At 60.0% G+C, this 27,434-nt stretch overlaps 1 protein-coding gene across 1 annotated transcript; it reads left to right on the top strand.

The window, feature by feature from the left end:
• On the top strand, positions 1–27,434 carry DOC2B (double C2 domain beta). The gene is made up of 9 exons (XM_058283102.2): positions 1–442; positions 8,470–8,549; positions 12,590–12,664; positions 13,587–13,696; positions 13,822–13,948; positions 16,859–17,016; positions 22,357–22,438; positions 23,252–23,348; positions 23,907–27,434. The coding sequence occupies exons 1-9, from the start codon at positions 70–72 to the stop codon at positions 24,041–24,043; spliced, it is 1,239 nt and encodes a 412-aa protein (XP_058139085.1). The 5' UTR covers positions 1–69; the 3' UTR covers positions 24,044–27,434.

The raw sequence follows: 27,434 nt of genomic DNA, 5'->3' as shown, positions 1-27,434 counted from the left end.
CCGCTGAGCCGCCCCCGGGCTGGGGCCGCGCCGGGCCGGGCCGCGCCCGGGCGGGGCCGCGCTGCCTGCATGACCCTCCGGCGGCGCGGGGAGAAGGCGACCATCAGCATCCAGGAGCATATGGCCATCGACGTGTGCCCCGGCCCCATCCGGCCCATCAAGCAGATCTCCGACTACTTCCCCCGCTTCCCCAGGGGCCTGCCCCCGGCCGCGGGGCCCCGCGCCGCCGCGCCCCCGGAGGCCCCCGCACGCCCGGCCGCGGCCAGCGCCGGCCGCCGCAGCCCCGCCGACGGCGCCCGCGACGACGACGAGGATGTCGACCAGCTCTTCGGCGCCTACGGCGTCAGCCCGGGCCCCGGCCGCGGCCCCAGCCCCGCGCGGCCGCCCGCCAAGCCGCCCGAGGACGAGCCGGACGCCGACGGCTACGAGTCCGACGACTGCAGTGAGTTTCCAAGGCGCCGCCTCCTCGCCCCCCGCCCCGCGTCGGGTTCTCGCGCCCGCCCCGGCCTCGCCCGCCGCGGGGTCCGCCCGCGCCCCCGCCGGTCGCTCCCCTGCCCCGGGGCGGCCCCCTGGCCGGCTCTGCGCGCTGCCCGGGCGCCGGGGACACGCAGCCCCGACACCTCCCACCACTCACGCGGGAGCGGTGGGAAGTTTGGGGGTGTCCCCTGCGGGTGTCCCACTTCCGGGACCCGGCTCCCCGGAGCCCGCGCCGCGCCCCCTCTCGGCCCGCCCGCCGGGAGCTCGCGCGCGGGCGGCGGCTTTTGTTCCCGGGAAGGGCGGCGCTGCGCCCCGGGGAGACACCAGTTGCTGCGGGCGGCGCGGCCGCTCCCTGCCCGGAGAGCCCGCAGCCGGCCCAGGGGCTCGGGGAGCGGCGGGGTGCGCGGCCGGGGGGGGCGCCTCCCTGGTGGGCCGCGGAGCCCGGCGGCTCGACTGGCGCGCGGGCCGCGGACCAGGAAGACGCGGGGCCGCTTGTCCTTTAAAAACCTTGGCGATTCCTCCTCCCGCGCCCGTGGTCCCCGTCGCGGCGCTCGCTGGAGCCGCCGACCTCGCCCACCTGTTACATCCGCTTTCCCCTGGCGGGGAGGGAGCCCCCGGCCCGCGCCCCTGCCTCCCGGGAGCCCCAGGGAACAGACCAGCGCCGGGGTCCCCGCAGCCGGCCGGTGCTCCCAGAGCCTTTTCCGGTTGCTTAGGGGCCTGCCCCGCTCGATCTGGGACTGGCGGGGAAACCCAGCGGGAGGAGGTCGCGGCCCCACTCAGAATGCGTTTGCGCTGGGAAAGGGGGTGCGGGCAGACGCTGCGCAAGGCCCCCAGCCCTTCTAGCCGCGTCACTCTCAGACCTGGAAAATCAGCGTCAAACCCCAAACCTGCAGTGGGTGCGGACGCTGCGAGGTGAGGGTCCCCCGCTGGCTTCCCCAAGGCGGCCTGTGGCCTTTACCACGCCCCGAGGTGGCTGCGCCTGGCTTGGATGCTCACAGGCCCCAGCCGCCCGGCCTGGAGTTTTGCCTGAGCATAAACGTGCCTCAGGAAGCTAAAGGTGGGGGTTGCCAGTGCCAGTGCAGAGCGCAGACCCCTCACCACCCGCCCAGGGGAGACCCAGGAGGAGGACTGGAGGGGCCGGTTGGCAGCAGTGGGCCAGAGCCGCAGGCATCTGGAGGGAAACTGCCTGCTGCAGATTTGCTCTGAGGCCTGGAGCACAGCCTTTGGCCAGCTCCTGCCTCTCACGGCCCTTGCCCCTAACCTACCCATCCCTCACCCCCGAAGGTGTGGGGAGCGGCCTCTGCCTCCACTTTCCTGCTGGCTTGGGGAAATTGGGTGAGAGAGTGTTGCCCCAGCTCTTCCCCACCCCCGGCTCCTGGCATCCTGAGCAAAGCGCACCCCATTACTTGCTGTGGCTTCTGGACAGGCCTAACGGGCACCCGAGCCAACACTTCAGCTGCAGCGAATCCAAAGGCGCCCCCAGAAGAAGGGGGGAGGACACGGTGACCGCTTCCAGCTTGTCACTCCCTTGGGGCTGCAGGCCACGCTCCTGGGGCCACAGAAATCCCACTGTGTGACATACAGCCAAGAAGTGAGATATCTGGTCACTGCTTCTGGCTGTCTCTGAACTCAAAGGCAAGAAAGAGACAGAAGGTCCATGTCTGGGGCCACCTGCCCGGTCTCCAGTGCATCCGTCAGCAGTCGCTCGTGGAGCCCTGGCCTAGCCGCGGAAGCCGTCAGAGAGGGAGGCTGGGCCCTGGCCTCAGGGAGGCCCCGTGTCCTGGCAGGGAACCGACTCGCACCGGGTCAGCAGTACAGGACAGTCCTGGACAAGCTTCACAGCTTCAGCGGTGGGCTGGCCACCCCCATCTCACCAGGGCTCATAGAAGGAGGCCAAGAAGAGCCACCGATAAGGGGGTGTGGCTGAGCCCCGGCCAGCGTGGGTGCCCCTCACCCCTCCAAGCACCCTGGGTTTAGAGCCCATCAGAGGCTTAGCAGACAGCCCAGTCTGGGGAGCACAGAAATCTTGGCTCCTGTCTGTGGGGGACCAAGTTCTGGGGCAGGACTGCCCTCCACCCAGCCACCCCAGGCCGTGCCCCCCTCTCAGCAATGACAGCCAGATCCCTCGAATAAGCCTAAATGATTCAAGCCAGATGGTTCATTACAGCTTTAGCCAGGGTTATGCTATTTGCTGTCCTAATTATTGGATTATCTCTGTTCTGACAAAAGGAAATTAGGGCGGTTGCTCTGTTGTCCAACGCCAAGAGTGAAGTGCTGCTTATTCACTCGGTCTTTTTCCCCCTTCTTTAAATCCCATTCTTTATGAAGTCATCTCAAGACACAAGCACAAAGCTTACATGTTCCTAGAAATGACGCTGGGAGAAAAATGCCATGAGATGCTGGCTTTAGAAGCACCTGCAGTCTCTCTGCTCCCTATTATCCATGGTGCTCTCTGGCTAAGCTGGTCTCTGCTCCTCACTGCTCCCCCCACGCACCCTCTGCCCCACCCCTCTACATCTGCCACGGTCCTGCCTGAGACATCCTCCCGCCTGAGCTCCACCTGTGAAACCCAGTCCATTCTGCAGCGCTATATTGCCTAGAATGCTTTGGGTTGCAAATAACAGAAAACAGATCCAAAGGGGCTAAAATCACAAGGATAGCTGAGTTGCTTTCATTAAAAAAAAAAAAAAAAAAAAAAACTATCAGAGTGGATTAATTGAGCTGTTCGTCAGCATTATCCAGGGTAGGGGTTCTGTCCGTTTTTCCCCTTGGCCAGCTTCTTTTCCTCTAAGGCTGATCTCCCTCATGGTCCAAAGTGGCTGCCGCTGGTCCAGGCATCATGTGCAACAAAGTCCTAAATTTGATAAGAAACTGCTTCCCTCCTATGACTTCGTTTAAGAGCAAGGAAACCTCTCCCAGAAGTCCCCAGGAGCCTTGCCCTCCTGTCTCAGTGGTCAGAACTGCATTGCCAAACCACTGTATGAGTCACGCTAGGACTGGGTCAGGTGTCAGCCTCCCCTGATACCCGTGGAGGTCTGGAGCAAGGACAAAGTGGAGGAATCACTGTTGGGTCTGCCCCAAGGGCCCTCCTCAGCTCAGGGTGTTCCCTCGCCCCCGCAGGCTGTTGGTTCCCCTTCCTCTGGGCCCAGAACCTCCTTTGGCCTCGTCATGTTCTGCCCAGACCAGTCCTCTTATTTTTATTCACTCAACATTACAGTGCCAGCTCCACTGGGCACGGAGAGTCAGGAATGTCTGAGACAAGCTCTGGTGTCAAGGAGTTTGTGAAAACAAAGGAGTGGCCGGCAGTGGGGTACAGGGAGGCAATAGCTCAGATGGGGAGCTCTGGAGGCACAGAGGGCACCCAGGCTGGGAGGAAGGAGGAGAGGGAGGGGGCTCCTGGCTCAGGACCGCCGCGTGCACAGGTAAGAGGCATAGGAAACCCAGCCCTGGGGGAGTCGAGTGCTAAAGCCAGGGGAAGGGGCTGATGGCGAGGCCGGGGGGTCCTATCACAGAGGGCCTTGAATGCCACACCGAGGAGGTTGCACAGAATCCGCCAGGCAGCAAGGAACCTTGGGAAAATTTTAAGCGGAGGAATGATTAGATTTATGAAAGTCCTAACCCTCTGCCTCCAAGGTCCTGGGAAGCAGGGCTATGGGCCCATTCCTCTTTGCACCCCTGAAGCACCTGGCCCAGTGCCTCAGTTTCCCCAACTAGGAAATGCTTTCAATTCAGGCTTGATAACCATTTATGGTTTTGCCACGGTTTTTAACTATTTGCAAGGCTGACATTTTTCGTCACAGAATTAAGGCATTCCCAAGGGTGTGTAGGGCAGAAAATCCAGGTACAAACCAAGGTCGTAATGGCACTGTCAGTCTCCATCAGCCAGAGCAGGGAGATGCTCGGCCGTGGAGGACCTGACAGGGGCTTGAGTTGCGTTCCTCTAAATTAGCTCCATTAAAGCGCTGTAATTTTTGACAAGCAGGTGACAACTCTCCAAGGCCCATTAGTGACCAGCCCTCGTTATTTTTCCAAAGGTGTAAACTTTAGCCAGGGCATATGAGCGTGGCTCTGAGGGCAGAGAAGATTCTGTGGCCCACACAGAGAAGCGCCTTCTCCTGTCCTCAGGGCCCTGCTCACCCACCCTAGGTCCAGGGTGCGTTTCTAGCTCAGGGGCCCCTCCAGGGCAGCAGCTGAGGCCCCACCCCAGCAACTCTGCTGCTCTCTCTTTTATTTCTCTCATCCTCCTAAGATTTGTGATGAAAAAAGTGCCAAACAAAAATGTGTGCGGAAAAGAAGAGCCCTGGATTCTGGTCCAGCTCTGCTGTGCCGCCCTGACAGCCACCTCCCCTCTCGGCCTCATTTCTCCAGCTGGGAAATGAAGACTTTGGACCATAAACGCCCTAAGCAAACTTCACCCCTAGTAGGCCTAAAAATTGTGACCGAGCTCCTCTTTATGAACTATTATTTCTTACACAAAACTCCCATTGGAGTTCAAAGAAATGCATCGGTCACCTCGTGGCAAAGCACCAGGCATGTGGCCACTTCCCAGGAAGTAGTAATAGGTGTCGTTTTTCAACCGAGCAGCTTCGGAACTCTCTCTGTGCAGAGGTTTCTGTGGCACCAGTGAAGAGGCTGCTCTGCCCCCCGGGGAGTTTGCAATGGGGAGCAGCGGCCCTGCACCGCACAGACATGGCCTTCCCTGGGATGGGGACACGGGCAGAGACCACGGAGGGTAAACCATCACCGCTCTAGCCATTTAAAGCGCATGACCCGGTGGCATTGAGTACACTGACAATGCCGTGCAGCCATCACTGCTACCTAGTTCTAGAACTTTTTCATCACCCCAAACAGAAACACCGCGTGCAGTCACTTTGCCTCCCAAGCCCCAGCAAGCACTACTCTGCTTCTGTCTCTAAGGATTGGACTGTTGTAGATCTTTCACGTAAATGAAATCATACAGTATGTGGCCCTTTGTGTCTGACTTCCTTCACTTAGCATGTTTTCAAGGGTCAGCCGCGTTGTGGCGTGCTTCAGACCTTCGTTCCTTTTGACAACTGAGCAACGTTCCATTGTATGGACATGCATTTTGTTTATCCGTTCATCTGTCAATGGACGTTTGGGTTATTTCCACCTTTTACCTATTGTGAATAGCGCTGCTATGAACATTTGTGTACAAGTCTTGTTAGAACACCTGCTTTCAGTTCTTTGGGGCATATATCTCGGAGGGGAATTGCTGGCTTCTATGGTAACTCTATATTTAATTCACTGAGGAACTACCAAACTGTTTTCCACAGCGGCCGCACCATTTTACATTCCGTCAGCGGTCTCGGCTTCCTTGCCGACACTTGTTGTTGTTTTTATTATGGCCATCCCGGTGGGTGTGAAGTGGTGCTCTCATCAGGTTTCTTTTCCTTTTTTCTCATCGTGGCTTGGATTTGTATTTCCAGTGTGCGCGTTTTTACCCTTGGGCATCATGCCAAATCGCCGCTCCTGTGGCAGCTGGAGGGAGTGGGATTGAAAGGCCCGTCTGCTCTTTTGCCGGCCCAGTGGCACGGATGGGGCGAGGCCCCTGCCCTCGGGACATGAGCCGTGGGGAGGCCTGAACAGAGGAGCAGGTTGGTTTGCTGACATGGCAGGCTAACAGCTTAGGAGGGTGTCGTTACAGAAGCACAGACCTGGGGAATCTTGGGCCCGTGGCTGTGCTGGTTGGTACAGACACAGTGGTGTGTGTGTGTGTGTGTGTGTTGCTGCCTAGAGGGGAACTGGGACAGAGGCTACAAAATATCACGAAATCACACGTTCACTCTGCTTGGAGAAAAGTACCTTAGGCTCCACTCACGGCCCATTGCCTCTCAGTTTGGACACAGTTTTACCTGGTTTCATGGAAGAAACAATTAACTGTTTGTGCTGACAAAGGCAAGAACTCTTACCTGGAATTTCAAGCTGATGGCAAAGAAAGAGAGGGGAAAATGAAGAAAATCTCACAAGCAAGGCTACCTAGGCCACCTCGTTGGAAGGCTCCGCTCACGCCCTGCAGTGTCTGCTCCGACCGTGACATCTGGAGCAGCGGCCGCGTCAAAGCAAATGACCCAGCTTCTTCAGAAAAGCCTAAGTGACCGTTCGTATATTCTATTTACAAAGGCAGGGAAGGCCGAGATCCAGTTTAGAACCGTTTCATTCCAGAATGGGTCTCAGAGGGGCAGTGCAGTTACCTGTAAAAATCACCCCAGTGGATCTGCTCCTTCTGTAATTACCCACGGAGCCCTTTCTATAGCTCAGGTGCCGTGTTAAAACCCAGGGCCGGTTGCATATTCCACGGGCTCCATTTTACAGATGTGGAAACGGGAGCACGGAGGTCGGGGAGGCTGTCCCAGGCCACATGGCAAGGACGTGCAGAGCCGGGGTTTGAACCTGGGGAGTCAGAGGGCAGGTCCTGCCCCCACACCGTGCGGCAGTCAAGGACCTAAACGGAGCTGTGCGCCTTATGCTCTGCTATGACCTGGGAGCACAAACATGACTCAGCACTGTCAGCTCAGAGTAAAGGGCATCTCCACACACGTGGGCCTCGGTTTACCCTCTTCCCTGCAGACCTGAGAAACTGTCAGGCGTGGGCCCCCGCCCTAGACCAGAGATCAGTGAGCTCTTTCGGCAAAGGGCCAGATAGCTAATATTTTTGGCTCTGCAGACCGTATGGTTTCTGTTGCTTCCACTCAACCTTGCCTTTGTAGCGGGAAGGCAGCCCCGGCCAATATGCAAATGAAGAGGCATGGCCGGCTCTGGCCATCAGGTTTAAGCTACACCTACATCGGGAGCTCCTGGCCTGAAAAACAGAGCCCAAACTCACTGGGAAGTCCTTTCAAATTTAGCCCTGCCCTCTCTGAAGCATCCCTCAAGCCACTCAGCCCCAATCCTACAGAAGGCCAATGGTGGGGAGCCCCTCCCCCAATCCACTGTGCCTCCAGCCAACTCCTACTCATCCTTTATGGCGCAGGCAAAGGGTCACCTCCTCCCAGAAGCCTTCTTGGATTGCCCTGGTTCACGTGGAGGTCTGGCATCCCTCCTAGGACCCCTCCCTCCCACAGCTCATACCTTACCAGATTCTGTCGTGGCTAATTCTTTTCATCTGTTCCTCCCATTAAGCTGTGTTTTCCCTGGGGACAGGAACCCTGTCTTACTGATATCTTCATCTCCATCCCTGGCACATTGTAAACAATTGAGAATGAACGAATGAGACATCTGCGGAGCAGCCCAGCAACCTGGGAGCAGGAACTGGGCTTCTGGAGACGTCTTGTGAATGCTCATTTGCTGTGTGGAGCTGACCCCAAGGTCTGCCCCACGCCCCCAATCTCGGCCTTCATGCCGGGAGCCATGTCAGGTGGAAGGCCACAGCTGCTGTGTGACTGTCCCCAAGCAGAGTGGCGGTACCCAATATTGCCTCACACTCCGCCCAGCCCTTGGGAATTGCCCTCTGGCTTTGAGAGGCTTGGGGCCGGCAGGATGCAGCCCCAGCTGGCCCCTCGCGGCCTGCCCAGGTCCCCAAGGGGCTGTCCACCGCCCCAGGACCTGCAGCCTCTGCAACCTGCTCGTCTGCCTTCTCATGCAGTCCTTGTGACATTTTACAGGTGAGGGAGGCAGGCATGGCGCCCAGGCCTGCAGTTGCACAGGAGGGTGAGCGCTACCTTTGGCGGAGCGCCTGGTGCACGGGGACGCTGCGCGGGGCCAGCCTCAGGCAGCCCCACGCGGGGGTCCGGAGCCAGGGCTCCGAGGCCCCCCACTCACTGTGGGAGGCCCCCCAACCACCCCAAGCCTCAGCTTCTCAGCTCCCCAAGGAGGATGGGCGGGGAGAGCTGGCCCACAGCAGGTGCTCTGGTGGTGCCAGGCAGGGGGGCTATTTCACCTGCCCCAGGGCAGGCCCGTCCACAGCGCGGGGGTGGGCAGAGCAGCTTCACCCTGCGGCCAGCGCCGTGACCTGTGTCCCTCCTCTGTCCACAGCCGCTCTGGGCACTCTGGACTTCAGCCTGCTGTACGATCAGGAGAACAACGCCCTCCACTGCACCATCAGCAAGGCCAAGGTGGGCACCCGCCCGTCTCCCGTCGCGCTCTGGGGTCCTGGAGGAAGGGCCGAGGTTGGGGAGGGCGCTGGGGTGGGGTCTTCCCCCTCTCTGCTTCCAGACTTCACAGCGTCTGTCTGTGTGGGATGCAGGGCAGGGAGGGGGTTCTCCCTTGCACCATTTGGGGGGCGCTGCACACCCCCCAGAAAGCCCCGTGCAGCAAGGCTTTTGGGGAAGGAGTAGAACAAAGAAAAGCAGCCAGAAGAGCATGAGAGGAAGGGGGGCTGGGTGGGCCGCGGGGCAGAGGCCCTGCAGAGGCTGGAAGGGCTGTTGGGGGGGGGGGCTCTATGAAGTCCCTGGGGGCGTGGGTGGGCACCGCTGTCCTGCCTGTACGCCGGCCGCAGGGGCTGATCCCACCCCGGGGGTCCACCTTTCGAGTGTCAGGGCTGCCCAAAGGCCCTCTGTGCCTCGCTGCCTGCGGCCCGGGCCTGGGTGCTGCCCTGTGGCCCTGCCCCTCCGGCCGGCACCTGTGTTCTCAGTCGCGCTGTCCCCTCTTCCCCACCACATCGCTCCCCCGGGAGAAAGGCGCCCAAGTTGATGTTCTCCCGCAAGGTCAGGGCGGCCCGGTGGCCCAGCGAGGCGCGTGTGTAGAGTTAGAGGCCCGGCCGGCCTCCCCACCCTGCAGGCTGCCCTCTGCCCTCCCGCCCATCTCAGCAGCTGCCCGTGGCTCCGGGCCACCCAGAAGGACAGGTCCCCGGTGCTGCCCCAGGCTGGGCCCTGGAGCTGGGCCGCCCTGGGCTGCTGAGTGCCGCTGTCCACGTCAGTGGCTCGAGGCCTCGGCCCCACCCTGCCCTCTGCTCTGGGAGCTACCCAGGCTGTGGCCCACCCAGCCTCGCCCTGCAGGGCTCCAGACCCACCTGAGCTACAGACCTGAGGCTCTGGCCCCCCCTCCCCGCTGCGGCAAGGCGCAGAGCAGGCAGCAAGGCCGGGCAGACCTTCCTCCCTCCGTCAACGCGGCTTTGCGGAGGTTGTCCAGGTGTGGGGCTTGGGAACGGGCACTGCCGCCAGGCCCCTGGGGCCCGAGCCTGCCCCCCTCCCCGCTCCCCGTGTGGTGCGCCTTCCCTGCCACCCTCCAGAGGGCCGTGCGGGGTGCACGTGTATGGTGTGCTTGTGTGTGCATGTCTGTATGTGTATCTCTACGTGTGCACACGCACGAGTTTATGGGGGTACCTGTGCGTGCACACGTGTGTGTGTCACTTAAGAGTGAGTCGCTCAGGGCATTAGAGGTGAGGATGGGAGGACAAGCCGGGGTGGCTCCCCCCTCTCCAGTTCATTCTCTGCTGAGATCCAGCTCTGCAGGGAAAGGGCGCCAGCAGCCCTGGGAAGGCAGGGGCTCTGGGGAGGGGGGGAGAGGGGAGGGCAGCTGAAGCAGGGCTGACAGGCGGAGCCCCGTGGGGCCCCTGGGAGGAGGCCAGATGGACCCGGGGCTGACCCTAGCTTGGCCACCTGTCTGGGCACAGGTCAGTCTCAGTTTCCTCATCTGTAAAATAAGATTAGTCCGTCCATGTGGTTGCGTGAGCACTAAGCGAGTCCCACACTCACACGCGGCAGTGTCAGTTCCTAAAGCTGGCCTGGAAGTCAGAGCCCGGGGGCATGTGCCGCCCACGCCCTGCCAGATACGCCCACAGGCGCACACGCGCACACGCACGCACACGCGCACACACGGACATGTATCACATCCAAAGAGGACCTGGGAAAACACGGAACCACCAGTCCTGGGAGACACGCGGGGGCCCCTGCTTCGCCCCATCCAGGAAGTCCCTCTCCTGAATGTCCCCCAAGAAGCCAGAGGGGGAGCAGGAGAGGCCGAGGGAAAGGCCCTGGGCCTCTGAGCTGAGGCTGGTTCCTGAGGTGTTTGGGGAGGCTTTCCTCAAAGCTGGGGCCACCCCTGCTCCGTCCCCTTCAGTGCGCTGGCAACCACTGCGGCTTGGCTCGCCCCTCCCCTGGGAGCCGCCCCTCACATCCCGGGTCTTGCGTTTGTCTCTTGCAGATGCAATAAGCTGGGGGTATGCCTGAGAGGCCTCCCTCTGGCCTGGAAACCGCTTTCTGTCCAGCCCTCTTTCTTGGCAGGCACCACAGAGGGCTGGGGTGAGGCCCCGGGCCCCACGGAGGCTGCCGGAGGAGAGCTGGGGGAGGGCAGGGGGCACCCATCTGGGCAGGGACACCTGCCGCAGGACGCGGCCCACAGGCAGTGCGCTCTGGGCCCTTTGCTTCTGGCCAGGCGCGAGGTCCCTCGGGCGCACGGGGGCCGCCGAGCGCAATGATAGGGAGCCGCAGCAGGGGCTCGAGCTCAGCCTGGGGTCCCAGAGGAGCTATCATTTCCATCCCAGCTGCCCTCTGCCCACCCCAGCCCGTGGGCCTCCACAGGGCACAGGGCTGGGACCTTCAGAGCCATCAGATCAACGTGGCCGAACTTCTAGTGGCCCAAAGATGTGCAAGTGAAAACTCAAGAAATCTGACCCAGAAGTCATGAAAACAGTTCAAGCTACAACAAACACAGGGAAATTTACAAGGACAAAGATAAAATACAAGTCTTCAAAGACATTTCCTGCTTGTAGCAGCCCTGCTGAGGCTGGGCCAGCAGATTCTGCGGGGTCCCCAAGGGTTAACTGTGCCCCTTGGGCACTTGATGGGAAAGGACAGGGAGCCAGCATGAGGGACTTGGGCTGGAAAGGGCCACCTCATTGCTGGGAATCCCCCTGGGCCTCTGAGCTGAGGCTGGCTCCTGAGCCAGGCACCCTGGAGCAGGGCAGAGCTAGAGCCCCAACAGCCCCGGCACAGCCCCGAAGCCCCAGCCCAGCCCCAGCCCCCCCCACCCCAGCCCTCACTCCTCCTCCAGCATCTTCCAGGGGCCCGCAGTGTAGAGGAAGAGGAGCCAGTGTTGTGTCTGCCTGAACTGTGTGTGCATGCCCCCTTTAATTCTCACTTCAACCCTGAGGTGGAGGTGTTAGCCCCTTTTACAGATGATAAAACTGAGGCTCAGGGGCAAAGTAACGCATCCACTTCCCCAGCTATTAAGTGCAAGAGTTGAGATTTGCGCCCAGGCCAGCCTGGCTCCACGAAGCACGTCCTTCCCCGATAGCGCCGTGTGGAGACGTGGGTGGTTGGGAGCCTCCATCTCAAACCTCAGCCCCCAACTTGGAACTCCTCCAAAGCCAGGGCAAGGTGGGCCCCTGAGAAGAGCCTCGGGCTCCCTTAGAGGTGGGGTGGCCAAGGGCAGCCAAGCTGCCCCTGCCTCCCCACCCCCTGCAGTGTAGAAAACTGGCAGCTCATCTTTGAATAATGCCCTGGGTGCCGGCTGCCCGGGCATGCACAGCTGCCCCTGCCCCTCCGCGTGCCATCCCAGCAGGAAAAACATGCCTTTTTCAGGAACAAGAGCATGAGGTCAGCTACGCCCCAGCTGTCGATGGTTCTTCTTGTTCCCTGGCTGTGCGCACTTGGCTGATTTTTCTAAAGTTGCTGAAAGCAAAGTTAGCGAGGGGTGCCAGCTTGTGGAAGGGCCCCCCACCCCATGTGCCGTCAGCCTGTGTGGCCTCTGGGCCACGGGTGGGCTGGGAGCCCGGCAAACCCACAGGGAAACTGAGCCCGGCCCCTGGCGGCCTTGCAGGACATGGCGCATTCCCCTCCTGGCCACCAAGGGAGGCGTGTGGGTGAGTGGACAGAGGGCCATGTGGAGTCAGGCTCTGCAGGGCAGGCTCCCGGGAAGGGGCTGTGTTGGGGTTCTCCGAGGTCGGGATGTAGGGAAAGGAGCAGGGAAGAGGAAAAGGCCTGCAGGAAGGCTGGAAGGCCGCATGATGTGGACATCATCCAAGGAAGGCGAGTCACCTGCTTTCGCTGATGAGGCGAGCAGCAGGAGGGCGTGCTCCCCTAGGAGGGCCTGTGGCCCCTGCCCTGGGTGGGGTGGGGCCTCTGAAGAGGGCCACGAATGGACCGGGGACGTCGAGCCAGCCCCCGGGGCCCTGGCCTCCCGGTCACGCCCTTTGCTGTCCCCGTCTGCTCAGGGCCTGAAGCCGATGGACCACAACGGGCTCGCGGACCCCTACGTCAAGCTGCACCTGCTGCCAGGAGCCAGTAAGGTGAGAGGCCCCGCCCCGGGCCTGCCCGCTTGGCTGGGGCCTGCACTGGGCTTGGGGTGTCCGGGAGGCCCCCAGCTCTCCCCACCCAGAGCCCAAGCCAGCTGATGGCGCCCCAGCCCTTCACCTCCACTCAGAGCACCCAGCCAGCCCCACGGCTCCAGGCCCTTCTAGAGCCAGCAGTTCCTGGCTGCTCCTCCTGGAGAAGTTCCCAGCTGGTGTTTCATAAGGAGCAGCGTCCTCATTCACAAGGCACGATTATGCCCATTTCAAAGAGGGGAACCTGATGCTCAGAGAGGGCGAGGAAGCTACTGGGCCTCACAGAGCTCAGACAAGGGGCACGGCCGGGATTCGAACCCAGGGCTGTCTGACCTCAGGGTCTGGGCCGGGTGCGGCAGGCCCCAGCGTGAATCGGACATGGAGCGCAGAGTCAGATGGAGGCCAGACAGGTAAACAGTAGGAGAATCTAAGACCCAGGATCCGCAGAAGCCCAGGGGCAGGCATGGAGGCTTCAGGCTCGGCCCGGGCCCCGAGAAGCCCCTCCTCAGGAGCGGACGGCCTTGTGGGCGGCGGCTCCAGCCTGAGCAGCGGCGAGGGCCGGGCAGGACAGCGTGCCCGGGAGGGGCGGGCGCCTGGCCCCGCAGCACTGCCCGCCACCGCCTGCACGGCCGCCCAGAGCCCGGCGGTGAGAGCGCCTCTGCTCGGCTTCCTGCAGCTGCTGGCCCAAATGGCCACGACGTAGCGACTGCGCACGGGGGACTGAGTGAGTTCCGTAGCCGGAAGCCCACGTGGCCCCGCTGAGCTGCACTTCAGGTGTGCCCTTTCCGGAGGCTCTGAGGAAGGCTCCAGCTCCCTGTTTGCTCCTCCTCCTCCTCGAGGCCGCCACCCTCCCCGTCACTCATAGGGCCGTTTCTCCCCTCTCCAGGCAAATAAGCTCAGAACAAAAACGCTGCGCAACACCCTGAACCCCGCGTGGAACGAGACCCTCACTTACTACGGGATCACCGACGAGGACATGATTCGCAAGACCCTGCGGTGGGTGAGGGCCCCGGGCTGCCCCCCGCCCTCCCCGGCCCGCTGCATGGGGGTGACGCGCCCAGGCCCGCGCCCCTGCTGCCGGCCCCCCGTGGCGGGCTGACGCGGCCTTGCCCCGCACCCAGGATCTCCGTCTGTGACGAGGACAAGTTCCGCCACAACGAGTTCATCGGGGAGACGCGCGTGCCCCTGAAGAAGCTGAAGCCGAACCACACCAAGACCTTCAGCATCTGCCTGGAGAAGCAGCTGCCGGTGAGCGCGGGCGCCGCGGGCTGGGGCCGCCCAGGCCTCCCTGCCTGCGGCGCGGGGCCACAAAACCCCTGCCCCGTGAAGCGTAGGCCAGAGGCAGACCGTGAGCGAGATCAAGAACCCAGAGGGTGTGCTAGATAGCGACTGGGGCCGAAAGGGGAGCCGAAGGTAGGGAAGGGTAGTGAGGCGTGTGGGAGGGGCGGCTGTTTACGTGGTTATCCAGGGAAGGGCCGAGTAAGGCCGAGCCAGGCGGATTCCACTCCAGGCAGAGGGAACAGCAGGTGCAAGGCCCAGAGGCACCAGGAGGGGGCCCCGGGACCAGGGCACTGAGAGCAAGGGAGGTCCCCAGGAGTTGAGAGAAGGGAGGTAATGGGGGGTGCAGAACCTAGGAAGGACTTTGGCTTTCAGCCCAAGTGGGATGAGAGCCACAGGGGGTGCTGGGGGCAGGAGGTGGCCTGGCTGCATCTGAACAGGCTGGTGGCAGCTGTGCTCAGACTGGATGAGAGAAGAGGGCGTGGGTGGCGAGACCAGCTCGGAGGAGACGAGCACAGCCCAGGCCCAAACCAGGGGTGGTAGCAGAAGTGGGGAGAAGCGGGCAGTTCCGGGCGGGACGGGCCGGCAGGCCGGGCACGGGACAAGGCGGGGAGAAGGACAGTTCCATGGTTTGGGGCCCGAACCACGGGCAAGACAAAGTGGCCATTCCCTGTGAGGCAGAGGACCGTGGGAGGGGATGCTCAGAGCTCCGCATGAACATGGCAGACTTGAGGTGCTGTGAGGTCCCCAAGGGAGACAAAATTATTCTTCCCTAGAAGATACAATTGTTTGAAAATGATGTCTCCCCTCCGGGCATCCCCAGCAGCTGAGCCCTTCCAGCAGTCTCTGCCCACTGGGCCTTCTCGGCCGTCCCGCCTGCCCAGCCTCACCTCCACCCAGACCAGAAGGTTGGGGAGGGGTGGGCCAAGAGACCCCAGTGTCCCGGGGTCGAGAAACTTGGGCCCTCAGGCTGCCCGGGGTCCCAGGCAGAAGCAGCAGAGGCCTGAGCCTGGGGAAAGCTTGGGGGGCCAGCCCAGGCCGTGCCCCACTGTGCTGCGTCGGGGGGTCCCGGGGGCTCTCAGGACACAGAGGCTCAGCAGCAGCTTGGCCCGAGTGGAGCCCTAAGAACAAATCACCCCGAGGCCAGTTGCCTCTGACCAGAAGCGCACCTCTCTTTCTGCATAACTCGATCAAATCTGATTCCCTTGTCATGTTCTCTCCCACTCATAGACATTTGTGTGGTGGAGATAACCTTTTTTATTTTATTATTAGTCACTAACCACAGGTGACCCAGTTTTTCCAAATGATGCATGTCATTTAGAAAAGGCAACATCATCTGTTATAGCATGTTCCTGAGTTTTGGTCCCTGGCACAAACAAACTGTGTGGGTGTGAACAGGTGGGGGGGGAGTGTGTGTATGTGCATGTGTATGAATTGTGTTGAGAGCATGTGTGCATGCATGAGTGTGTGTAAGAGTATTGTGAGGGTGTGAGAGCGCGTGTGTGTGTGGCTGGTGTGCCCATGCACGTGGACACGCGAGTGGTGCATGTGCAAGTGTGTGCATGCCTGACTGCCAGGCCTGAGCAGAGCACTGGGGAGCCTCGCTGGAATTTGCTAGGAGCTCATGGATCCAGATTTGGGGGCACAGTCATCAGAGGAGTGCAGTTTGTGCAAGTACGCTGGCAGTACAACAAGTTTTCATGGCACCTTTTAGATTCTATTAGTTTATAAACATTGTTGATTTGTTCTCCATAAATACCGAACAGTGCCCCATGCAAGAATATTCATAGGCTACAATCCAAAGTATAATATCCCACCCCTGAAAAAATAGCTGAAAATACCTCTGCTCGTTTACATTGCTTAGTTTTCACTTTCCACACAAACTCGCCCGAGCGCCGTGTTTCGTGAGGCTCACGCGCAGCCTGAGGAGCTGAGGTTACGTCTCACTCGCCTGGTCCCACTCGCTGGGAATGGCCGCTGAGCCCTGGGCAGGGAGTTGGGGCGTGTGGCGTCCTCCCCGCCGGGCAGCCCTTCCTTCACCCCACGGGGGTCCTGTCGGGAGGCCCCTGGCTCTGAGGACACAGCAGAGGCCTTAGGCGGGGCCCTGGGAGATGGGCTCAGGCGGCCTGTGGGTGGGCAGAGGGTAAAGGAGCAGGGCTCCAGGGGGGCAGCCGGCGAGGCAGAGGTGGGCCAAGGGGAGGGCAGCAGGCCAGCGGGAGTCGGGGGGAGGGAGGGCGTCAGGCCAGCGGGGGAGTGGAGGACAGTGGGGGGGGGAGGAAAGTGGCGGGGGGGGCGTGTGGCAGGCCGGTGGGAGTCTGCGGGGGGAGGGCAGCGGGGTGGGCGCTGCAGGCCGGCGGCGGGGGGGGAGGGCAGCGGTGGGGGGAGGCCGACGGGGGGAGGGCGGACACCGCGACCCGCGCTGAACCTGACCCCGGGGGCAGGCCCTGGGCAGCTCCTGAGTCAGGAGGCCGAAGGCAGCTTCGCCTCCTGCTCCCAGTTGACCCTGGGGCTGGGAATGAGTGGAAGCTCTGTCTTCTGGGCCCCCCCAGAGGGCCGCCCCTCCCACCCCAGTGCCAAGAGACTCCAGGAGCCTCCCCCAGGGAGGCGGGCAGGTGACTCCGCAGGCGTCCGGCTTCCTCTGAGTCTCTGGCTGTGGAGGGCTGGGGGGGGCAGCCTTGTCCTGCACGTGCAGGGGGGTGGGAGCAGGGGCCTTAGTGTCAGATCCCAGCTCAGGACGACCCCTCGGGACAGGGGAAGGCCAGCGAGGACACAGCCGTGGCCGCTCTGGGCAGCACCCGAGGCCAACTGAGGAAGGGGGTGGACCCAGCCCGGCTAGTGGTGGGGGTGGGCGGGGACTCGTGTGACCGCCCTGCCCGACAGGTGGACAAGATGGAAGACAAGTCCCTGGAGGAGCGGGGCCGGATCCTCATCTCCCTGAAGTACAGCTCGCAGAAGCAGGGGCTGCTGGTTGGCATCGTGCGCTGCGCACACCTGGCTGCCATGGACGCCAACGGCTACTCGGACCCCTACGTGAAAACGTGAGTGTGCAGCCTCGGGCTGCCTCCTTCTCCGCCTCACCTACAGGGTGGGCAGCCCCGTGCAAGACCAAGTTTGGCAAGGCCTCGGGGGTCCACAGGTACCAGGCATGTGCTCTAATCGGGGGTCCGCAGGTACCGGACTTGTGCTCTAATCGGGGGTCCGCAGGTACCGGACGTGTGCTCTAATCGGGGGTCCGCAGGTACTGGGTGTGCTCTAATCGGGGGTCCGCAGGTACCAGACGTGTGCTCTAATCGGGGGTCCGCAGGTACCGGACGTGTGCTCTAATCGGGGGTCCGCAGGTACTGGGCGTGTGCTCTAATCGGGGGTCCGCAGGTACCGGGCATGTGCTCTAATCGGGGGTCCGCAGGTACCGGGGGTGTGCTCTAATCGGGGGTCCGCAGGTACCGGACGTGTGCTCTAATCGGGGGTCCGCAGGTACCGGACGTGTGCTCTAATCGGGGGTCCGCAGGTACCGGGCGTGTGCTCTAATCGGGGGTCCGCAGGTACCGGGCGTGTTCTCTAATCGGGGGTCCGCAGGTACCGGGCGTGTGCTCTAATCGGGGGTCCGCAGGTACTGGGTGTGCTCTAATCGGGGGTCCGCAGGTACCAGGCGTGTGCTCTAATTGGGGGTCTGCAGGTACTGGGTGTGCTCTAATTGGGGGTCCGCGGGTACCGGGCGTGTGCTCTAATTGGGGGTCCGCAGGTACCAGGCGTGTGCTCTAATCGGGGGTCCGCAGGTACCGGGCGTGTGCTCTAATCGGGGGTCCGCAGGTACTGGGCGTGTGCTCTAATTGGGGGTCCGCAGGTACTGGGTGTGCTCTAATCGGGGGTCCGCAGGTACCGGGCATGTGCTCTAATCGGAGGTCCACAGGTACCAGGTGTACACTCTAATGTGGGAGCAGCCCCAGGGGTTAAGGATGACCAGCCCCGTTCCACAAATGGGGAAACTGAGGCCTTAGAGGTTGAGTGTCTTCCCAGGGTCATGCAGAGGGCAGCTGTCTCCAGGCTGGAGAAAGGGACAGGAGGGCTGGGGCCTGGGCCGGGAGTGACCAAGAGTCCAGGTGAAGGAACTCCGCCGGGACCTAGCGACTGCGCACGCGGGCCCAGCCCTGGGCTGGTGTCATGGCTGAGCGCAGTGGTGCTGAGGAGAGCGGCAGCCGGCCAAGAGAGGCTGGGAGCTGAGCCACGGGGCAGGCGGGAGCCTGTGGTGGGCCACGAGCAGGACTTTGTGCTTTCCGCAAAACCAGAGGCGGAGGCCAGCCCAAGTTCCTAGAAGCCTTGGGGAGGCACTGGGCCAAGCAGAAAGGAGGAAAGAGGGGCCCAGAGGCTCAGCACCCAGAAGCAGGAACAAGCCTGACCTGGGACATCTTAACAACGGGAGGCCAGCACGGCGCTGGGGCACCACTCCCCCTGGCCACTGCCAGATTTCTGTCACTTTTACGATCAGATAACAAAAATGGTGCAGCCTCTTTGGAAACCACTTCCTCGAATGGTCGCTGTCTAACCCGGCAATTCCACTCCTAGGCAGTTACCCAAGAGGAATGAAAACTGTGTCCACATAGAGACGTGCATGAGGGTTTATGGCAGTATGTTCGTAATAGCCAGAGTGGAAGCAACGCGGATGAAGGGATAAACAACAGGCAGAAAAAAGTGATGACGTACGGGCACATGCTACAACATGCATGAGCTTGGGGGACATTATGCTAAGAAGCCAGTCACAAAAGGCCACACATCATGTGGTTCCATTTATATGAAACGTCCAGAGCAGGCAAATCCACAGAGACAGTAAATAGATCAGTGCTTCCCAGGGGTTGGGGCAGGCGGCGGGGGAGATCGGGGATGACTGCTAAAGGGGAGTTTTTTAAAACAAACTTTTTACCTTGAAATAATTTCAAACTTATGAGACAGTTGCAAAAATAATACGAAGTTCATACACAGAACTCCAGCATACCCGCCACGAATACCCAGATCCACCAACTTTTAACATTTTGCCACATTTGCTGTCGCATTCTAGCTAGCTAGCTGTCTCTCTGACTGGCTGTCTGTCCATCCATCTGTCTGCCTATCTATCCATCTATTTTCTAAACATTTGAGAGTAGGTCATATACATCACGCTCCTTGAACACTTAATACTTCCACCTACATTTCCTAGAACAAGGAGATTCACTTATGCAACCACCTTAAGTGCAGTTATCAAGTTCAAGAAATAAAACATTGATAAAAAGCTTACAGTTTATATTCCATTTATTTTCATTTGTCCCAATAATGTCCTTTTGGACCTTCTTCTCCATTATTAGATCCAGCCCAGGACCACGTATTACATTTAATTGTTATTGTCTCTTTACTGTCTCTTTCTCTCTCTCTCCTCCTTTCTCTCTTTCATTCTAGAAACATACATACATCATGAACTTTCCATCTCAACCACACCCAAGCAAAACATTCAGAGGATTAATCACATCCACAATGTTGTGCTTCTCCCAGCATTATCAAAACTTTCTCATCACCCCAAATAGAAACCCTGCATCCATTAGCTCTAAGCCACCCCATTCTCCCCACACTCCTCCCCTACTCCCCATAATCTGTCCTCTACTTTCTGTCTCTATGAATTTGCATATTCTAGCCATTTCATTTAAGTGGAGTCATATGATATCTGTCATACGTGACTGGCTTATGTCACTCAGCATGATGTCTTCAAGGTTCATTATGGGGGAGCAGATGGAGCTGAAGGGGTGAGCACCTGCTTTCCACGTACAAGTGCTAGGTAAAATCCCCAGTACCTCCTAAAAAATAACAATAAAAAAAAATTTTTTTTAAAGCTTCATCTATGTTATAGCATGCATCAGAACATCACTCCTTTTTAGGGCTGAATAATATTCCATTGCAATAATATACCATTATTCTGTTGAAGGACCCTTGGGTTGCTTCCACCTTTTGGCTATTGTAAATAAAATGGCAATGAATATTAGTATACAAATGTCCAAGTCTCTGCTTTCAGTTCTTTTGGCTATATACCTAGAAGTGAGATTTGCTGAGGAACCACCAAACTGACCTTCACAGCAGCTTCATCATTTAACTTTTCCACCAACAGTGTATGAGGGTTCCAAATTCTCTGCATCTTTGTCAACACTTATTTTCCATTTTTTATTTTTAGTAATAGCCATCCTAGTGAGTTTGAAATGGTGCTGAAGGTTTTGATTTGCAGTTCCCTAATGACTAATAATGTTTTCATGTGCTTATTGGTCATTTGTATATCTTCCTTGAAGAAATGTCTAAGTCCTTTGCCCATTTTTTAATTGGGTTGTCTTATTTGTTGTTGAGTTATAGGAATTCTTTATATATTCTAGATACAAAACACTTACCAGATATATGGTTTCCAAGTATATTCTCCCACCCTGTGGATTTTCTTTTGACTTTCTTGATAATGTCCTTTGATGAACAAAAGTTTTAAATTTTGGTGAGGTCCAATTTATCTATTTTTTTCTTATGTTGCTTGGGCTTTTGGTGTAAAGTCTAAGAATCTATTGCCTAATGCAAGGTCCTAAAGATTTTCCCCTATATTATCTTTTAAGACTTTTATAGTTTTAGCTCTTATGTTTTGATTATCGATCCTTTTTGAGTTAATTTTTGTCTATGGTGTGAGGTAGAGGTCCAACTTTTTTTTTTATGTCAGGTTTATTGAGGTTTAACTTACATACAACAATTTCTCAGTGAGTTTCTCCCTGTTTGAAGCTTGGTGATGTGTACAGCCATAAACAGTCTTGCTTCCACCAGAACGATCAAGATAAGGAATATTTCTTTCATCCCAGAAAGCTTCCCCAGCCCAGGCACCCACTGCTCTGTCTTGTCTCAATGGTTTTGCCCCTTCCAGGTCTTAAGGAAATCATACAGCATGTCGCCCTCTGAGTGTGACTTCTTCCACTTACCAGAAGGCTGGGACTTTCTCCATGTGGCTGAGCATAGCCGTAGTCTGTTCTTTTTTTATTGCAGAGTAGTCTTCCCATGGGTGGAGAACCCGGGAGCTGTTGATCGCTTCCCCAGCTGAAGCGCCTGGGGCTGTTTCTGAGGTGGGGTGATTCTATAAAGCTGCTCTAAACTTCACAAACAAGTTTTCTTGTGGACATGTCTTCATTTCTTCCCCAGCCCCAATTTTTGCCAGTACATATTTTCTAGGGTTTCCATAATGAGCCGGTATTATTATGTGATTGAAAAATTACACTGAAAAAAAAAAATGCAAAGTAAAACAATAAAGCAACAAGGTGAGATCATTTTCCGCCTCTCGAGCCAGAAAGGCTCTAAGGCACTGGTACTCAGCCTCACGGAGGGGCTCTTTGAGTTGGTTACATGGCCTGTCTGCAGGGCAGTTCAGGAAAATGAAGCCAGACGCTTGACACACGCATGCCCTGGGGCCGTCATTTCACTTCCAGGAATTCAGTCATTCATTCAGCAGATGTTGAGTGAGCACTGAGCTGTGCCAGGAGGATGGTGGTGGGTAGGATCCACTGGCGTGAGCTGGGGTCGCACATTATCACACAATTGTCTATTCAGGGACAAGGGCGAGAAGTTCTGAAAAAGGGAGTTTTGGGCCCTCCTGCCAGCTTCTGCAGCCTGTCATGGGGAAAGGAGCCAGGCCAGCCCTGCTGCTAACCACTGTGTGGCCTTGGGCAAAACACTTGCCCTCTCTGAGCCTCAGATGAAGAACTCTTCTGCTTCAAATTCTAGGAAGCCCACACCCTTGTCTCCGGTGTGTACTTTCTTTTTCTTTCCCTTTTCAACAAACTCTACTGGCTTGCTTTGGAAAAAAAAAAGCCCTCTAAGGAGCTAATGCGCTGGCTTGAAAGCTGGGCCTCCTTGCCCTGTGAAAAGCATCACTGTTCCTGCCCAAAAGGCCTTTTTCCTTTCTCGAAGGCCTGACAAGGTAATGGTGATGCTTGCACAGCTCTGTGAATTGTATACTTAAAAAGATGAGTTTTATGGAATGTGAATTACATCTCAATAACGCTGTTATTATAAACAAAAAAAGCTCTAACAAGGGACCAGCTCTGCTAAATACGTTCTTCTTGTGGGAAAGGCAAGCTTTGTGAAAATTAGACTTCCAAAAATGAGGGAAAGTTTCTTCCCTGGGGGGACGGCAGGGATCCCCCAGTTAACTCAGGAGGGGACGTCGAGCCACATTCAGCTGCTGAAGGCCGCTCGCTGCTGGCGCCGCGCTGGCCCCTGCGCTGGCCGGGAGGTCGTGCAGGGGAAGTCGGGTGGCAGGACAGAGAGGCCGGGGCTCGGGCCGGCTGCTGCGGCGCCAGCACTTTTCCTGTCGTCTCCCTACCCCTTGGTTATAATTCCAGGTACCTGAAGCCCGACGTGGACAAGAAATCCAAACACAAGACCGCGGTAAAGAAGAAAACGCTGAACCCAGAGTTCAACGAGGTAGGAGGGGGCGTGGCAGCGGCCCGCAGGGCCCCTCGCTGCCCCCCGGGCGGGGTGGGGCCAGGGCAGGGCGCCCAGGCGGGCTGGGCGTGGGTCTTGGAGCATCGCTGTGGGAGCTGGAGGGTGGTAAGAGAGGATGGGGAGGGCAACAGGACGGCCCCCGGCCGTGGGGGTGGGGGTGGGGCGCGGCCCGCTGACCCAGGGGTGCCGTGGTGCAGACGGGGTGGGGGGCCCCGGAAAGCTCTCCAGAGGCTCGAATCCAGGCGTCTGGGGGCAGGTGGACCCCCAGGTCCTCCGCCCAGGGGCTTGCTGTGGCTGGAGATGCAGAACTGGGAGTTGCTTGTGGGAACCCTGGGGGAGTCCCCCAAGGAACGAGAGAGGGGGGGAGAAGAGCAGAGGGGCCTTGGGCAGTGCAGGGGCAGGCAGAGGCGGCTGAGGAGAAGCTTCCAGAGACAGAGGCTGGAGGGTCCCGGGGCGGGGGGAGAGAAGATTCCACAAAGAAGGGAGCAGTCAGCAGACTGGGGCCCAGGGGCGTCGGGCTCGAGCACTGAGAAGCGCCTGCTGGACGGGGCAGTAAGGGGGCTCTCGCAGCTCCTGCTGCCTCGGTGACAAGGGGCGGGTGGGCTGGAGGGCTGGCGGCCCCCAGGGTGCTGGCCAGGCTTCGGGCAGCGCGGGTGGCTCCCTGGGAGAATCCACCACCCACCCCTTCCCCAGTGCCCGCCGCGTGCCCCGGCCGCACCTCAGAGCCCGCCCGGCCCCTGCCCGCCACCAGGCCGGGTGGTGCTGGCCCTAACGCTCCCCCCCCGGCCCCAGGAGTTCTGTTACGAGATCAAGCACGGCGACCTGGCCAAGAAGACCCTGGAGGTGACCGTGTGGGATTACGACATCGGAAAGTCCAACGATTTCATTGGTAAGCGCAGCCCGTGGAGGTGGCGTTAGCCGCGCGCCCATCGGGGTTCAGCAAGGACCGCGGCCCCGAATCCGAGCGCGACCCCTCCTCCCTGGTTCTGGAGAGGACGGGGCGGCCACGGCCCACCCACCCGCAGGCCATGACGGGCCTCGGGCCTTATCTGGCCTGACTCCAGGTGACAGATGGGCCCAGAGAGGACAGAGGCCTGCCTGGGGCCACACAGCAGAGGGAGTGGAGCAGAGCCAAGAGAGCCCTGGGCGCAGGGCTTGGTGCGCCTGGTGGCTCTGCACATGGAGCTGCCCGTTCTTCCCTTTCCCGTCCCCGTTCCTTTGTCCCTAACGCGCTCCACCGCACCCCACCCCGGGTGGACGAAGGGCAGGACCCTTGGGCCCTGACCGGGGCGCGCGCGTGGCAGGCAGGACGGCCCGCTCAGAGCCCAGCGGGCGGGCGCAAGTGCAGCCCCGGGCGCGGCAGCCGGGCAGGGCCGCCTGGGGGGCGCTGGCCGAGGAAGGCCTGCCCCGGGCGTCCGGCTGAGCGCCCCTCGGCCCTGGTCTGCAGGCGGCGTGGTTCTGGGCATCAATGCCAAGGGCGAGCGCCTGAAGCACTGGTTCGACTGCCTGAAGAACAAGGACAAGCGGATCGAGCGCTGGCACACGCTGACCAACGAGCTCCCGGGGGCCGTGCTCAGCGACTGACCGGCCCCCCACCACGACACCCACCCCTGCCCGCCGCCGCCCGCGCCCAGCACCGGCCTGCACCTGGGCTTCCTCCGCTGCCGCGGGGGCCCCCGCGTTGGGGGAGCCCCAGGACACCTGCTCGGACCCAGAGCCACTGCAGCCTGGCTCGGAGGCCACGGAGGGGCCCCCTCCCAGGGACAGGGGGAGGCAGAGAGCCAGGCCCACTCTCAGTCCTGGCGTGCAAGGGGGAGCCTCCGCACCCACCTGGGGGAAGGGGTGGGCCGTCCAGGGGGCTGGGACCCTTCTGGAGGTCAGCAGTCATGGCAGGGGAGGGCCTGGCTGAGAGCACGGGAGGACGACGGGCCAGCGAGCACAGGGAGGGGAGGACAGCACTGGGGAGTCTGAGGACCCGGCCAAAGGGGGGCTCTGACTGCCTCCAGCTGATCTTTGGCGCTCCTGGGCAGGCGGGGAAACGTTGTCCTGAGAGCCGGGCGCCCCGCAGAGTTCCAGGAGGCTCCCAGTGAACGCGAGCAAATTGGGAGCATTTCGTTTACTGATCCCGCAAGCCCCCAGGGATGCGTGAGACACAGGGCTTGTCCTCCAGCAGCTGGACACAACCTGTTACAATGGGGATGAGAAATGCCAAGGGCAGCCTGGCCGGCCTGCAAGGGCTATGGGCCCGGCTGGCTGCTGGGACGGCCGGGAAGGCTTCCTGGAAGAGGTGATATTTCCACAAGGTCTTGAAGGGTGAGTGGGGCTTCCCAGGCAGACCAGGGGAAGGGCAGGCAGGCCATGGAGACAGTCTACAAAGGCTTGGAGGGGAGAGAAGGAGTTTGGGCCAGGGGAGCTGTGCAGGCCCAGGGGCTCTCTCTGGGAGGAGGGAGGGCAGAGAGGCAGGGTTAACCAAGAGGAGTGGGGACAAGGGGAGAGACAACCAGCCCGCCCTGCTGCCACCCCACCCCTGGCTGCCAGGCCTGCCGGGCTCACGGCGGGCCATGGGGACGCGGCAGAAGCATCTCAGATAAAAGGGATGCCGGAGCAGCCTCGAGTTCAGGGCTCAGCCCGCCTCCCCCCCAGCTCTTCCTCTCCCGAGGGGCCTGGAGGATGGGCCTGCCGCTGGGTCCTGCAGAAGAGGCAGGTCAGCTGCAGCCTGGAAGGGAAGAAGCCAGGCAGGACGTCTTCCTCCTCGCCCTCCTCTCTGCTGGCCCCACCTCTTCTCCAGCCTCCCCAAGCCCTGCGAGGGCCCTTCTGGGTTCAGGGCTGGGTACTGGGGGGCCTGGCCCTGCGTGACCACTGATGTCCCTCTTGGCAGTATTTAGTGGCACTCCAGAGTCGTCTTTCTGGGAAGCTCTATGGGCCTGAGAGAGAGGCACCCTGCCTGGGGGGCCAGTCTGCACCGCCAAGCCAGGGTCTGCGGCAAGGCGTGAGGGCACGCCAGACCTGAAGCCCCCAGACCCTTCCTGCCTACCAAGGGGCCTCCTGGGACAAAGGCAGAACCACGGGACTTCAGAGCTGCCGCACCCCGCTGTGTTCAACCCCTCACTGCACTGATGGGGAAATCAAGGCCCAGACAGGGGAGGTGCCCTAGTACAGGTGGGGCCGGGATCCAGGGCCAGCCCCAGCCCAGAGTGACAGACACGACACTCTGGGGGGTAGCGGGGTACTGGGCTCCCACGTGAGGCTCCCATTAGCCTCTTGCCTGGGACTCGCCCCCCCCCCGCTGCCCACCCATGCCAACACCACAATAGCAGGGTCACAGGGGCATAAAGACCGGATCTGCTGCTGCAGACAAAAATTACCACCATCCGAGGTATGGGGTGATGATTCAAATCCCATCAAGTGCCCATCAGCCCTTTCCCAAATGCAGGGAAAACAAGACTCTGGCCCCATACAGTACCTGGCAACCTTTGTTGCTCGTGGAGCCTCAGTTTCCCCATCTTTAAGAAAGCTATGCATTGTGTTAAGGTTTTACATGCATTGTCTTAATGAATCTTCACAGCCCTATGAGGTAGGTTTGTTGTCCCCATTTCACAGATGAGGAGACTGAGGTTCAGGGAAGCTAAGCAGTTTGCCAAGGTCACACAGCTGGGAAGGGGCAAACTAGGACCCAATCCCAGGTTCGTCCTCTGCCACATCATCTGATTTTCTGGGGACCATTACTCCCCTGTCCTCTTGCCCCTGGGCTGTTGGGGCCCAGCAGAGATAACTCAGGTGAAGGCTCAGTCAAACTCTGCTGCATGATGGAGACACGGGGCTTACCTCTGTCCAGCCTCCTCGTCCTCTACCTGGCTTTGAAACCATCAGTGCCACTTAGGGCTCCCCAGGGGGCCTGCAGACCCAGACCCCGGACCTCAGCTGTCGCCCTCCTCCAGCCGCCGAGCCCACGGGACAAGGGCTCGTCTGCTCTCCACACAGCTGGAACGAGGGAGCCCCTGGGGCCTAAAGTGGGAGACGGTCTGTGGTTGAGCAACCTCGTGTCCCGCGGAGCCCTAGTATTGTCCCAGCCTTGTCTTTTGGGGGACTTGTTCAGAGAGGGACCTCGACGTCCCCTCCGTGAAGAGGTAGGGATGCCGAATGGCCAAGCTAGAAGGGGCCACCCTTATTGGCACATGGAGAAACTGAGGCCCAGGGGTGGACGGGACCTGGGTGAGACCCAGGGCTCCTGGCAGCCTCCGGGACCCTCTAGGGCCGGGGTGCAAATGGTGACTGTCCAGAAGGGTGTTCTAAACGGATCGCAGGGACAGCAGAGCAGGGAGGTGGGGGTGCGGCCCCGCGGAGGACCCTCAGCTAGGACCTGGCACGGATCGCCGCCCCTCGCAGGGCCCATCTCTGTCCGAGGGGGAAATCGGCGGGTTCTAGGAAGCTGCTGAAGCCCCCCGGCCCCTGGCCCCAAACTGGCATCCTTGCTCTGGTTCAAGCACCGCCAAGACGGGGAATCTGGCTTCCAAAAATCTTCATTCCAGAGTCAGGGGTCAGTAACCAGGGGCTCGCCCGGGGAGCGGCACCCACCGCCGCCCCGTGTTCGCCCCGCCCGCCACACTAGCCCACCCCCGACGGCCCGTCCTCCAGCCCTGACGCGGTCGCCGCCTGACCTCTAGCGGCCGAGCGCGGGGCTGCACCTCGCCGGCCCGCCCGCGAGCCGGGCCGCGCACGCCCTGCCCTGGCTCCTTCGCCAGCCGAGGGGGCCTCCCGATGCATGGACTCTGGCTGCCGTCCGCGCAGACTCGTGCGCCGCTTCACACCGTTCCGCTGCCGCGTGACGGCTGCAGAAACCGTCCTCAAACTGCAGCCCCGATCCAAACAATTTTGTACTTTCGTCTGACCTATCCGGAGGTGTCCTTTTTAAGTCTTATTTGTTAATATTTATAATTACATATAATCTAGAGTAAATGGAACGGCATTGCGGTCA

This window comes from Dasypus novemcinctus, chromosome 21 (assembly GCF_030445035.2).
Source record: "Dasypus novemcinctus isolate mDasNov1 chromosome 21, mDasNov1.1.hap2, whole genome shotgun sequence".
Classification (NCBI taxonomy): domain Eukaryota; kingdom Metazoa; phylum Chordata; class Mammalia; order Cingulata; family Dasypodidae; genus Dasypus; species Dasypus novemcinctus.
This window is presented reverse-complemented; position numbering and strand designations above follow the sequence as displayed.